This window comes from Bombyx mandarina, chromosome 24 (assembly GCF_030267445.1).
Source record: "Bombyx mandarina strain Sakado chromosome 24, ASM3026744v2".
Classification (NCBI taxonomy): domain Eukaryota; kingdom Metazoa; phylum Arthropoda; class Insecta; order Lepidoptera; family Bombycidae; genus Bombyx; species Bombyx mandarina.
In genome coordinates, this window is record NC_143230.1 from 11,811,893 (window position 1) to 11,824,553 (window position 12,661).

Consider the following 12,661-nt stretch of genomic DNA (forward strand, 5'->3'; position numbering starts at 1 on the left):
GGTTTGCAGAGCGCGGCAGCCGTTGTTACTATACTTGAGACCTTAGACCTTAGATCTCAAGGTGGGTGGCGCATTTACGTTGTAGATGTCTATGGGCTCCAGTGACCACTTAACACCAGGTGGGCTGTGAGCTCGTCCACCCATTTAAGGAATAATAAAAAAATCCTATTACTCTGTACTATGTTTTCTTTTTTGTGTGTACATAAAATAAATAAGTAGCTTACTTACTGACCGCCCCCCCCCCTTCCCAGACTGGGGGAAACGTTCCCCTACGCCCGCGATCACTTGTCATCTAAGCTGGAGGATCACCATTTCATTTCACATTCAATTTTAATTCGATTTCAATCGCCCGATATTATTCGTTCACCATGCGAGACGTCTTGTCCATTAGGCCACGGACGACTTCAAATTTCTTGAAATAATTAACCTTCGAAGCACCCCACTCGTGCATAGCTTACTTACTGACCGCCCCCCTCCCCCCAGACTGGGAGAAACGTTCCCCGACGCCCGCGAGCACCTGTCTTCGAAGCTGGAGGACGTGACGGAAGCCCTGGACGCCCTGGAGCGTCGCGCCGAGCACTGCGCGCAGCAACAGGAGCTGGCCAGCCACCTGCAGGCCTACTTCGGCACCTACCAGGAGCTCCTGTTAGTTTTCAAACGATCTATAGCATCTTTAAATATTTAAAAGCAAGCTTCGGGTAATTTGTTAGGTGCATGGGCCAGAACTGTTCTTAAATGTATTTACTGGTGGTAGGACCTCTTGTGAGTCCGCGCGGGTAGATACCACCACCCTGTGTTATTTCTGCCGTGAAGCAGTAATGCGTTTCGGTTTGAAGGGTGGGGCAGCCGTTGTAACTATACTTGAGATATTAGAACTTATATTCAAGGTGGGTGGCACATTTACGCTGTAGATGTCTATGGGCTCCAGTAACCACTTAATACCGGGTGAGCTGTGAGCTCGTGCACGCATCTAAGCCATATTTTTTATTATTAAATCAAAATCCAAGGTAGTTTAATAACCTAAAAGTACATATTATTCTTATCCGCAACACGCTTCGTCAGATTATAGAAACAGAGTTATTTATCAGCAAAATGCTTCGTCAAAAAGTACAATACTTACTTTCAGCTGCAAGGGTCGTCATAAATGTATTGCGTTGAGACAATAATTACTGTTTCAACTTGTTGTTGTATTGCACGGAGAGACAACTATAGCAATGAGTGACATACGTAACGACCAGTTATCATACTATGCCAAGTTGTACTCGGCAGTAGGCAGTGGATTGGTTGTCCAAATTCAAATTCAAATTCAAAATCATTTATTTCAACTTAGATGTGAGTATGACACACTGGTCGTCGTGGCCTAACGGATAAGACGTCCGGTGCATTCGTATGTAGCGATGCACCGGTGTTCGAATCCCGCAGGCGGGTACCAATTTTTCTAATGAAATACGTACTTAACAAATGTTCACGATTCACTTCCACGGTGAAAGAATAACATCGTGTAATAAAAATGAAATCAGCAAAATTGTAATTTGCGTAATTACTGTTGGTAGGACCTCTTGTGAGTCCGCACGGGTAGGTACCACCGCCCCGCCTATTTCTGCCGTGAAGCAGTAATGCGTTTCGGTTTGAAGGGTGGGGCAGCCGTTGTGACTATACTGAGACCTTAGAACTGTATCTCAAGGTGTGTGGCGCATTTACGTTGTAGATGTCTATGGGCTCCAGTAACCACTTAACATCAGGTGGGCTATGAGCTCGTCCACACAGCAAAGCAATAAAAAAAAAAAAAAACCACTTGTTGAATGTCAAAATATAAATAACAATGTTAACTCTACCACCGGTTCAAATAAAAGCCACAGTCCTGAGAAGAACCGGCGAAACAAACTCAGCGGGCTTTTTTTTTTGTTTTCTCTCAAATATTTTCTTTTTTTTTAATAAATAAAAATATTTACAATAAAGGAAGAACAAGTAAAAAAATACAATTAAAAAAATAATAATAATAATAATGGAAAATGAAAATGCCAGGAGCGAACGCCTCATTCCCACGTAGTGCCATCTAGTAAATAATTCTTAACTTTATAATATGCCTTGTTGCACAAACGTTCCTTGACAGTTTTCTTAAATCTATCTAATAATCTATATATATCTTCCCTTTGGTTTTGCTGACGTCCATGATCGACGGTAACCATTCACCGTCAGATGGGCAGTATGATCGTCACTCTTGTAAGCGAAGACGGGTTGAGGCTTGAGAAGGCAGTGGATTGGTTGTCCCTCTGGTTTTGCTGACGTCCATGATCGACGGTAACCATTCACCATCAAATGCTCATCACTTTTGTAAGCGGAATCGGTCTGGGAATCGATCCCCCCAACCCCCCTCGAGCGAGGACGCGTTGTCGAGTGAAGAGTAATACCGGACGATGTCGGTGTCGGCAGGGCGTGGTGTAGTGCTACGCTGGCCCGGGTGACGGCGCCCGAGCTGTCCCGGGACGTGCCCGGGGCGGAGCGCCTGGTCGCCAGGCACGACGACATCAAGTCGGAGATCGACTCCAAGGACGAAGACTTCAACAAGTTCTACAGCGACGGTAGGTGCCCAATTTAGACACACACTTTTTCCCCAACATCTTCGCTGGTAGCCTAAGAGACTAGCCAGTTACTCAGGAACGGATAGGTGAGCTCACGGGCTCAACTTGAGAGAGCTTGCTAACACTAGCTTTAACTAGAGCAGCGCTTCGCTGAATCTTACTGGTGGTAGGACCTCATGTGAGTCCGCGCGGGTAGGTACCACCACCCCGGCTGTTTCTGTCGTGAGGCAGTAATGCGGTTTGAAGGGTGGGGCAGCCGTTGTAACTATACTGAGACCTTAGACCTCATATCTTAAGGTGGTTGGCGCATTTACATTGTAGATGTCTATGGGCTCCAGTAACCACTTAACATCAGGTGGGCTGTGAGCTCGTTCACCCATCTAAGCAATAAAATAAAAAAGGCTTGAGTGCAGATAAGCAAGCTCTTGACATTTGACTTGGTTTCAGGCGAAAAGCTGGTCAGAGAAGGCCACTTCATGTCAGCCGAGATAGAGGAGAGGATGTCCGCCCTCCGCAGCCGCCGCGCCGTGCTGGACTCGTGCTGGAGCTCGCGAAGCAGGATCTACGCGCAACACCTGGACGCTCTGGTCTTCAAGCGAGATGCCATGACCCTGGACAACTGGATCACGAATAGGTAATCTGGATCTTTGTAGTCGCATCATCACTACATAGTATAAAACAAAGTCGCTTTCTCTGTCCCTATATCCCTATGTATGCTTATATCTTTAAAACTACGCAATGGATTTTGATGCGGTTTTTTTTAATATATAGAGTGATTGAAGAGGAAGGTTTATATGTATAATAACATCCATTAAATAGTGGAGAAATCAATAATAAATTACAGTTTCCGAAGCGAAGCGAGGGCGGGTCGCTAGTTTTGATTATTAAACATCCGTCCGTTGGATTTTATTTTTCGTCACTTGTGACGTCATTTGTGGCTAATGTAACCACAGATCACACACAACCAGTACCCGCCTATGGTTGGTTTCACATAAATATTAGATTTATTGAGTTGACGTTTGTCACGACTGCTTTTTAGATTGTTTCTTTATTCCACTGGCCGTAACCGCTTGGCATCAGCTGGGCTGTGAAATCGCCAGTCTAGACCTCATGTCTCAAGCTAGACGCGTCAGTTAACATCACATCTTCAGCTACAAAAGGAGTTAACTATCCAAACGTTACAGAGTGCCGCTGGTGAGAGACGGGAAACTGGGTGAAAACGTGGCTCAGGTTGAGGAGCTGATCACGCGCCACCGAGACCTGGAGGAGACCATCGAGGCGCAGAGGGACAAGTTCAACGCCCTCAAGCGCATCACCCTGGTGAGTCCTTGCCGCTCCTGTGGGGGGTCATGCGGTACTGCTGAGACGGACTTTTTGGCGGGAACACGAGCAGTGATGTTGTGGATTTTTTTATTTTGTCTAATTAGTGTTTCTTCAGGTTTAAATGTGTAATAACGGTGGTTTATTAACTGTTTAATATCTATGAAAGTGCACAAATGTGGGAAAATGAAACAAAGCCGCTGGACGTTACTTCACGGGGTCCTTCAAAAAGTCCACTGAAAAAATCTTAGTACATGACCACCGTTTTACTGAGATTATATTTCATACCATTTCATTTCATTTAATTTCATCCGAGTTGATTAATGTTTCAAATTAATCATCTTCATTTCATTTCACTCCATAATATCATTTTTCATAAAAATATGAATGTAAATTAAAATAACACATGACTTAAAGGTCTCAGTTGCCAGGTCATAAAATCCCTTAAAAAATACTGCTGAGACGCGGGGGAACCTCACTGCTAGTGCTGCAGTAGCCAGAACGCGTGCTACCTGTGATATATACCACAGAGACTCTTCCTTATGAAAGTCGAGTCGAGGACACTATCTTTTTTTTTATCGCTTAGATGGTTGGACGAGCTCACAGCCCATCTGGTGTTATGTGATTACCGGAGCCCATAGACATCTACGACGTAAATGCGCCACCCACCTTGAGATATAAGTTCTAAGATCTCAAGTATAGTTATCTATCTGTTGGAGTTTAAATGTGTAAGTAATGGCAGGCAACACTTGTCACATGTGAAGTAACAGTTTTCGAATATCGGAATGTTTATTTAAATGTAAGAGGTAACAGATAATTATCTTTTGTTACGACAACTTACTTCTCATCTAGACACGGACAGTGAAACATCCTAGGGTTATATAAACATATTTTACTGGTGGTAGGACCTCTTGTGAGTCCGCGCGGGTAGGTACCACCGCCCTACCTATTTCTGCCGTGAAGCAGTAATGCGTTTCGGTTTGAAGGGTGGGGCAGCCGTTGTAACTATACTTGAGACCTGAGAACTCTTATCTCAAGATGGGTGGCGCGTTTACGTTATAGATGCCTATGGGCTCCAGTAACCACTCAAAACCAAGTGGGCTGCGAGCTCGTCCATTCATCTAAGCAATAAAAAGATAAAAAAATACATGTGTGCAATTCACACGTGGTAGAAGTGAAACCTTCCAAAATTAAAATACAATTATCCTAAACGTCTTAAGTATATGTAAAATTTTGTCATTAGTAAATAATTGTAAGGTAGCGCCCTCTGTGAATTGATATTTTAATTTCACGTATAATCCTAAATTAAAATTCACTACAAGAGCTTTCATACACACGTTAGTATTAAAAAATCTCGCAGATGGCGCTGTATTAAATAGTATGTATATTTCTGTCTCATTTTTGTATTTGTGTCTCTTACCTGTCGTTTTTTCCGTTGCATCCGGTTTGAAATCACAACGATTCTAAAGAAGTTTTCACTTCAATAATAAAAAAAAAAGACAAAAAATTGTCAAATATGTAATAGTGTAGTGTTTGTAATATATATTAACCATGAAGTCAGTGTTTTAAAATAGCCCCTCACCTCCAGAGCCCAGTCCCCTCAAAAAGATCCGTCTAACACTATCCTAAGTATTAACATTTTTTTTCTTTTCCAAAGATCGAGCAAGCCTTCAAGGAACAACAGGAGGCGGAGGCGGTGGCGCGTCGCCGGTCCGCCGAGAAGCAGGAGGCAGACCGCCTGCAGCAGTACAGGAGGAGGGAGATGGAACGCATCACCGAGGAGAGGAGGAGGGAAACTATCAGCAGAGAGGTGAACTGCTCGACTCGACTAGACCCACTCGACCTCTGAAATGCTTATTGCCCCCCTCCGTCGCGGAGGACTAACGCTAGTGTTGTCGCCAGACGGAGCACGCGCCGACGCAGCGGCCGCCCTCCCCGGAGGAGGGCCTGTCCCCGGCGCCGCAGTTCGACAAGCTGCCCAAGAGCGACGCCGGCGTCAAGCGCGCAGAGAGCATGAACGTAAGTCGACCTCCGCCGCCCCCCAACTCCCCTCGCCTCCCCCGCCGCAGCGGCATACCTGACGATAACATCTGATTGCTTTTATCTATTGAATAATAATATAGTAAAGTTACATTCATTCCGTTAGAATAGTCATTGTCTTTCAATATGGCACCGATCTAAGTTCGATTCTCAGTCCAATTCGATGTTCTTCCTGAGATGTCGCGTGAGTATAATTGAACACTTTGTGTGTTGTATAGATGCGTGGAAATTAACGTGAAGCGCTTATAGGAACTAATGTTTTTTTTCCTACCTAAGCTGATAGCCTTGAGAGGCTATTTCAGCGGAACCGTAAGTAGGTGAGCTCACGGGGCTCAAACCTGACGACGTTGCTAACACGAACCCTAGCAAGAGCCGTGCTTCGCAGAATCTACCACCGGGTCGGAAACGCGACCCACTGAGAAGATCCGGCGAGAAACTCAGTGGGCTGTGTCTGTGGGTTAATTTACTCGTCGAGCCCTTCGTTGCAAGCGACGGGTTCGACGAGGACGATGACCGGTAGGAGCTAAAGGATGTAGGAATATACGACAAAGAGAAGATCTTCCACCGAGCGGGTGATATTGCTCGGTAGACCGACGGTCCGAATGTTGTTGTTCGGAACATGTCTTGAAAATGTCATAAGCGAGATTCAGGCATCTGTCAATTATCTTGCGTTGTATGATGGCTACCCGCCACAAGGACATCATGGTATCAATACCGCCTCAAGACATAAGACCGAATTCTCATTGTGTTGGTACCTGGTCGGCAGTGGATGTCGCCACCCTGCACCAAGCTGACTAAACCCCCGGCTACCCCCACAGGTCGTGAAGACACCGAAGAGGACCCCCTCGTTCACGACCCGGCGTCGGACCCAGAGCTTCACCAGGCACCGGGGAGGGGACATCGACAAGCTACCGCCCGTGGAGATCGAAGGTACTTCGGGAATATGGACCCTACAGTGTGTAGTCGGGAGGACTCTCCAAATAAATTTTTTTACTGGTGGTAGGACCTCTTGTGAGTCCGCACGAGTAGGTACCACCACCCTGCCTATTTCTGCCGTGCAGCAGTAATGCGTTTCGGTTTAAAGGGCGGGGCAGCCGTTGTAACTATACTTGAGACCTTAAAACTCATGTATCAAGGTGGGTGGCGCATTTACGTTGTAGATGTCCATGGGCTCCAGTAACCACTTAACACCAGGTGGGCTGTGAGCTCGGCCACTCACCTAAGCAATAAAAAAAATAAAGAATTTCGGGTAGTTAAACGGTTGTCCAGAAGAAATCGTTTTTAGCGATAAGACCGCCTATTGTACAAGTGTATCTGCTTGTTGACGGTTTCCTGATGTTAATTGTGTTTTGGTGTGCAATAAAGTATGTTCTCTCTCTCTCTCTCTCCGCCCCTCTCTCTCCCCCTCGCTCTCCCCTCTCCCTCCTCTCCCCCTCTCTCCCCTCACTCTCTCTCCCCTCTCTCTCCCCCTCTATCTCACCGCCTCACTCTCCCTCGGCCGTCCCCGAGAGCTCAGTGCGTCTCGGCGGCGGGCGGGGTGGTGACGGTCATGGTTGTCGTGGCGGCAGGCTACTTGGAGCGCAAGCAGCAGGCCGGGTGCGGCGGGAAGCGCGCCACGGTCCGGTCGTGGCGCGGCTACCACGCCGTGCTCTGCGGGCAGCTGCTCTGCTTCTTCAGGGACCAGATGGACTTCGCCAGCACCAAGGCCGCGGCGCCGCCCGTCGCCATACTCAATGTGAGGCTCCGACACACGCACGCACAACACACAGACACACGCACCAAGCACATACACGCGTGTGCGCACGCACGCACGCACACACGCACACACGCACAAACACTCTATACAAAATTTCCATCGGGTAACTCAAGCTTACAATAACGTACATTATTTTAATTTCAATTTGTCGAATAAAACTAAAATTAAACCATTACAAAACTACACAAAATATCACACAATTTAGAAAACCGATATAGTTTACAATAACACATTATGTGAGTAGTCCGTGGACTGTGCTGGTAGTCCTTCCCTCTGTGCGGTTCCTCCACAAGCCCAGTATAACCCAAGCCGCGCTGCGCAGGCCGAGTGCTCCGCGGCCCCGGACTACACCAAGCGCAGCCACGTGTTCCGGCTCCGCTGCGCCGACGGGGCCGAGTACCTGTTCTCGTGCGGCAGCCGCGCGCTGCTGCAGGACTGGGTCAACAAGATCTCCTTCCACGCGCGGCTGCCCCCGGAGCTGCAGCTGACGCCCTACGCCGCGCCCGGGGACTCGCCCACCGCCGAGATCCGAAGGCGGCTCCAGCAGTGAGAGTCTTTTTTATTGCTTAGATGGCTGGACGAGCTCACAGCCCACCTGGTGTTAAGTGGTTACCGGAGCCCAGAGACATTTACGACGTAAATGCGTCACCCTTCTTGAACTCTAAGTTCTAAGGGTCTTAAGTATAATTATTGCCCTTATAGGCAGACGAGCATACGGCCCACCTGATGGTGAATGGTTACCGTCGCCCATGGATTTCAGCAATGCTAGAGGCAGAGCCAAGCCGCTGCCTACCGCTTAATACTCTCCACAAGCCTCGTTTGAAGAAGGACATGTCATAGCGCTCGGGAAACACCGTGGAGGGGAGCTCATTCCATAGCCGGATAGTACGTGGCAAAAAAGACCCCTGGAAGCTCACTGTGGATGACCGCAATGGCTCCAGGTAGTATGGATGATCTCTACTCCGGTGGCGGGCGGTGCGATGGTAAAAACGAGATGAAGGTACCATCTCGAACAATTCCTCAGAGCACTCCCCATGGAACATACGGTACTAAATACAGAGGGAACCGAAGTCCCTCCGCAGACCCAGAGGTTCCAAACGATCCTTGAGAATGGGCATTCAACCGCGCACGTATTCCACCAGAAACGCCTCGTCGTCGTCCGAAGAGGAACTGTCTCCGGAGCCCCAGCGCAAGTCCCGGTCCCAGGCGGAGATCCTGCAGGAGCACAGGAGCAGCCAGCAGGCGGCCAGGAGTAGCGCCACACCAGAGCGGACCACCACCACGACCGAAAGACTCATTGGTATATAAAAACTCATTTGTGGTCAGGAGCAGGCGTCCCCCACTTCGTACTTAGCCTTGGGTGGCACCGTCATCCCGCCTACTTCTCTCAGGTTCGAAGACTGAATCAGATGTTATACAACTAATACTTCAACCTCAAGCCTCAAGGTGCGCAGCTCGCGTCCACAACAGAGACAGCCTTTGAAAAATCGTGATAATTTAAAATGGGAGGGCTCACGACAGCGGGTTGGGAGGTGCTCGGACACATCATGAGCGTGTTGACCCCCCCAACCCCCCGCCCGGTCCCCTCACGTGTGTCGTGTCGTTGCAGAGTCGACAGTGCTGCCGTCGCTGCCACCCCGACAGCCGCCGCGCGAGGAGGAGGCCGCCGACGTCGTCCTCAGGTACGTCACCGCCGCCCCGGCCGCACGGTGCTGCGGACATGGCTCCCTCCCTGTGATATTATACTACAGAATGGAAAGCAGTCGACGTCGCCCCAAACACACGTCATTACGGATCCTCCCGATCCACTAACGGTGCTTTTAGTTACCTCAAGCACCGGTCACCGTTCAGGGCTCGACGAGCGAATGAACCCACAGACACAGCCCACTGAGTTTCTCACCGGATCTTCTCAGTGGGTCGCGTTTCCGATCCGGCGGTAGATTCTGCGAAGCACGACTCTTGCTAGGGTTCGTGTTAGCAACGTCGTCAGGTTTGAGCCCCGTGAGCTCACCTACTAGTTAAGGCGACGCTGATATAGCCTCTCAAGGCTATCAGCTTAGGTAGGAAAAAAAAAGTGATATATATCCCGCGTGTTGCACAGGGAGTGCTCACCTCAGAGTGGTTTTACCACTACTCTCCCCTGAAGAAGAATTAATATCTTTCTTATTATGTAACACTAGCGACCCGCCCTCGCTTCGCTTCGGAAACATTAAATTTTATTATTGATAGTGGAGTCCCGCGATGTTATCCCGCGGTAAGACAATAACTGCGAGTGACGTCGCGGGGCGAAGCTAGTCTAAAAAAAGTAGCCTAAGTTACTCCTTATATTATCAGCTACCTATCAGTTAAAAGTCCCGTCAAAATCGGTCCAGCCATTCCAGAGATTAGTCGGAACAGACGCTCCGTGAGACGGCGTCCCGGCGTGACCCAGGGTAGGGGACCATGGACCCCTCCACGCGGACACTAAAGTTTTTCCAATTTCTGGTGGACAGGAACGCGGAGCAGGCCGCCGGCGGGACCTGGGGCAGGTCCAGATTCTCAAACGGACGAGACATCAATTCAGACTTCATCAGGTCACAGAAAGACGGTATGTGTCTTAATAAAGGGACATGATAATATCAGTTCCAAGTGATATTTTTTGGACGCTGTATTGCCTGGACGGGCCCGTGGACATCAACGTGAGCACGCAGAAACTTGAAATCAGAATCTCTATTTCATAATGTATAGAACTCGTATAGAAAAACTCATTTTTCAACCAAACTTGCTCATAGACATTTTAAGGTTTGTTTCGTTAATTAAACAGGCAAAGGAACCCACAGCCCATACAGCCAAATTATAAGAAAAAACCGAAATAATTTTTGTTGTTCGAATAATTAAATTAACTTGAATTAGTTAAAATAATGTTTTAGTAAATTAGTGTCGTCATTTTGAAACACAAAGTCAAAGTTTTTATAACATTAGAACTATTGAAAACCGAAATTATTACCAAAAACTTAAAATAAAAATTAATAGGAAAATTTATAATAAAAACCGAAATATTGTTAATTAAATATTTAGGTTACTAATAATGTTGTCTTACAGATATCTATACTTATGTATAAATCTAAAGTGGTTTTTACGGATGTTCCATTATAATTACTGAACCGTGCATCCGATTGACTTGAAACTTGGTATCCATGTAGAAAATACATCTACTTAATGGATAGGCTAATGTTTATGAGTGCCGGACTCCCTAATAATAATGACAATAAATAATAATGTTAATTTTAACGGCGAGTAAGGCTAGCATATTAATAAAACGAATAAACTTATTGCTAACTTAATATTAATAAAACTTGGACTAACCTAAGTTGAATATAGACCGCGAATTTTAATAAGACTGTTAAGTAATTGTGAAGATCGTATAGCTTCCTTGAAGACTGGTCCAGGACGAACTGGCCTGACCAAGGTTCAGATAGTGGCAAAAGACGAACCTCCTGGAAGACTCACTTCAGTTTTGCTACCAGTCGCTCGCCAAAATCGACACTAAACCGTCAAAATAGTTTTAAATGTGTCTATGAAATTATTTAACGGGTTCTTACCGCTGTGTTTGAGGGTGGGTGTCTTTGAGGGTGTTTTTGGGGAACAGATTAGTCTGCTCCTAATATACGCGCTAGAACACGCTTAAAAATATCGGTGGCTAGTTTTAAATTGAAAAATATGGTGAGAACCAGTTAAATAAAAGTTTGTGTAATAATATCAAGGGGGTGAAAGGCTTGAGCGACATTAATTTATCTTTGTAATTAAAGGTCCGTTTTATTTGATATCAGCATCAACAGTTCGATGTTTTTAATTGAACTTCAATTAAGTTTAATGTATTGAAATAGCTGATGATTTTTCTTTTGGGTTATGATATTTTTTCCAAATTTTAAACTTTAAATGACTCTCTTGTAATTTAGCGAACATTTCGCTTAAGCCAAATACCTAGCTTTTCACCCCTCGAATTATAGTTGCATTCAAGAAATTATTCAAATCGACCGATCAACTTCGGTATTATTTAATTCCTTCGTTATCCGGATTCGTTCTAAACAATAGTTCAATAGATATGTTTAACTGAATGGTTGTTGTGCTCTATCGAATATGCTTTAAGTGTAGTCCTGTCCTGTCGTGTGGTGTCGTGATGTACTTGTTAATTCTTAGTTCTACATTCGCCAATCGGATCTCGGCCATGCTTTCGCAGGCTAAGGTAATAAAGGTACTAGTAGGTACCAAAACAGGCATAATTTATTACGTCTTAGTTCATAGTCCTTTATCGAATCAATAAAAAAAATTAGAAAAAAATATTCCATGCACAGTCCTTTAATAGTCCATACACAGTCCTTTTATAGTCCGTACACAGTCCTTTTATAGTCCGTACACAGTCCTTTTATAGTCCGTACACAGTCCTTTTATAGTCCATACACAGTCGTTTTATAGTCCATACAGTCCTTTTACAGGCCATTCATAGTCCTTTTAGAGTCCGTACATAGTCCTTTTACAGGCCATTCATAGTCCTTTTACAGTCCATTCATAGTCCTTTTACAGTCCATACATCGTCCTTTTACACGCCATACATCGTCCTTTTACACGCCATTTATAGTCCATTTATAGGCCAGTCAGTTCATGCTTAGTCCATTTATTAAGTAATCCACTCTATACGGCTCGACTGTGAATTTAGAACTACGACACAGTGTGCCTTTTTGTATCCAATCATTAAAATTCTCCTCGAAGACCTCAATAATCCTCTCTTTGATTACGTCACTAATTTACGTCATTTTCCCATTTACCTATCCCGAATTCATTCAAATTTGACGTAACTGTAATTATAACAGTTGTGGCGGATTCAAACAGCTCGATTATATTATAAGGAAGGACTGCGATTGATTTTTTATATACTTCAATTTCGGCATGCCATTCAATTTAGAAGCTCTTCGTAACAATACGC

General features: G+C 45.8%; 1 protein-coding gene across 1 annotated transcript in view; it reads left to right on the forward strand.

Annotated features, from left to right (window-relative positions):
* Positions 1–12,661, forward strand: part of kst (spectrin beta chain, non-erythrocytic 5 kst) — a 113,890-nt gene that overhangs the window by 95,242 nt on the left and 5,987 nt on the right. The window contains 12 exon segments of the mRNA XM_089737911.1: positions 484–645; positions 2,434–2,582; positions 3,030–3,216; positions 3,767–3,902; positions 5,560–5,712; positions 5,805–5,921; positions 6,761–6,872; positions 7,511–7,677; positions 8,021–8,244; positions 8,841–8,998; positions 9,308–9,380; positions 10,191–10,285. Coding sequence (XP_089594037.1) covers positions 484–645; positions 2,434–2,582; positions 3,030–3,216; positions 3,767–3,902; positions 5,560–5,712; positions 5,805–5,921; positions 6,761–6,872; positions 7,511–7,677; positions 8,021–8,244; positions 8,841–8,998; positions 9,308–9,380; positions 10,191–10,285 — 1,733 coding nt within the window.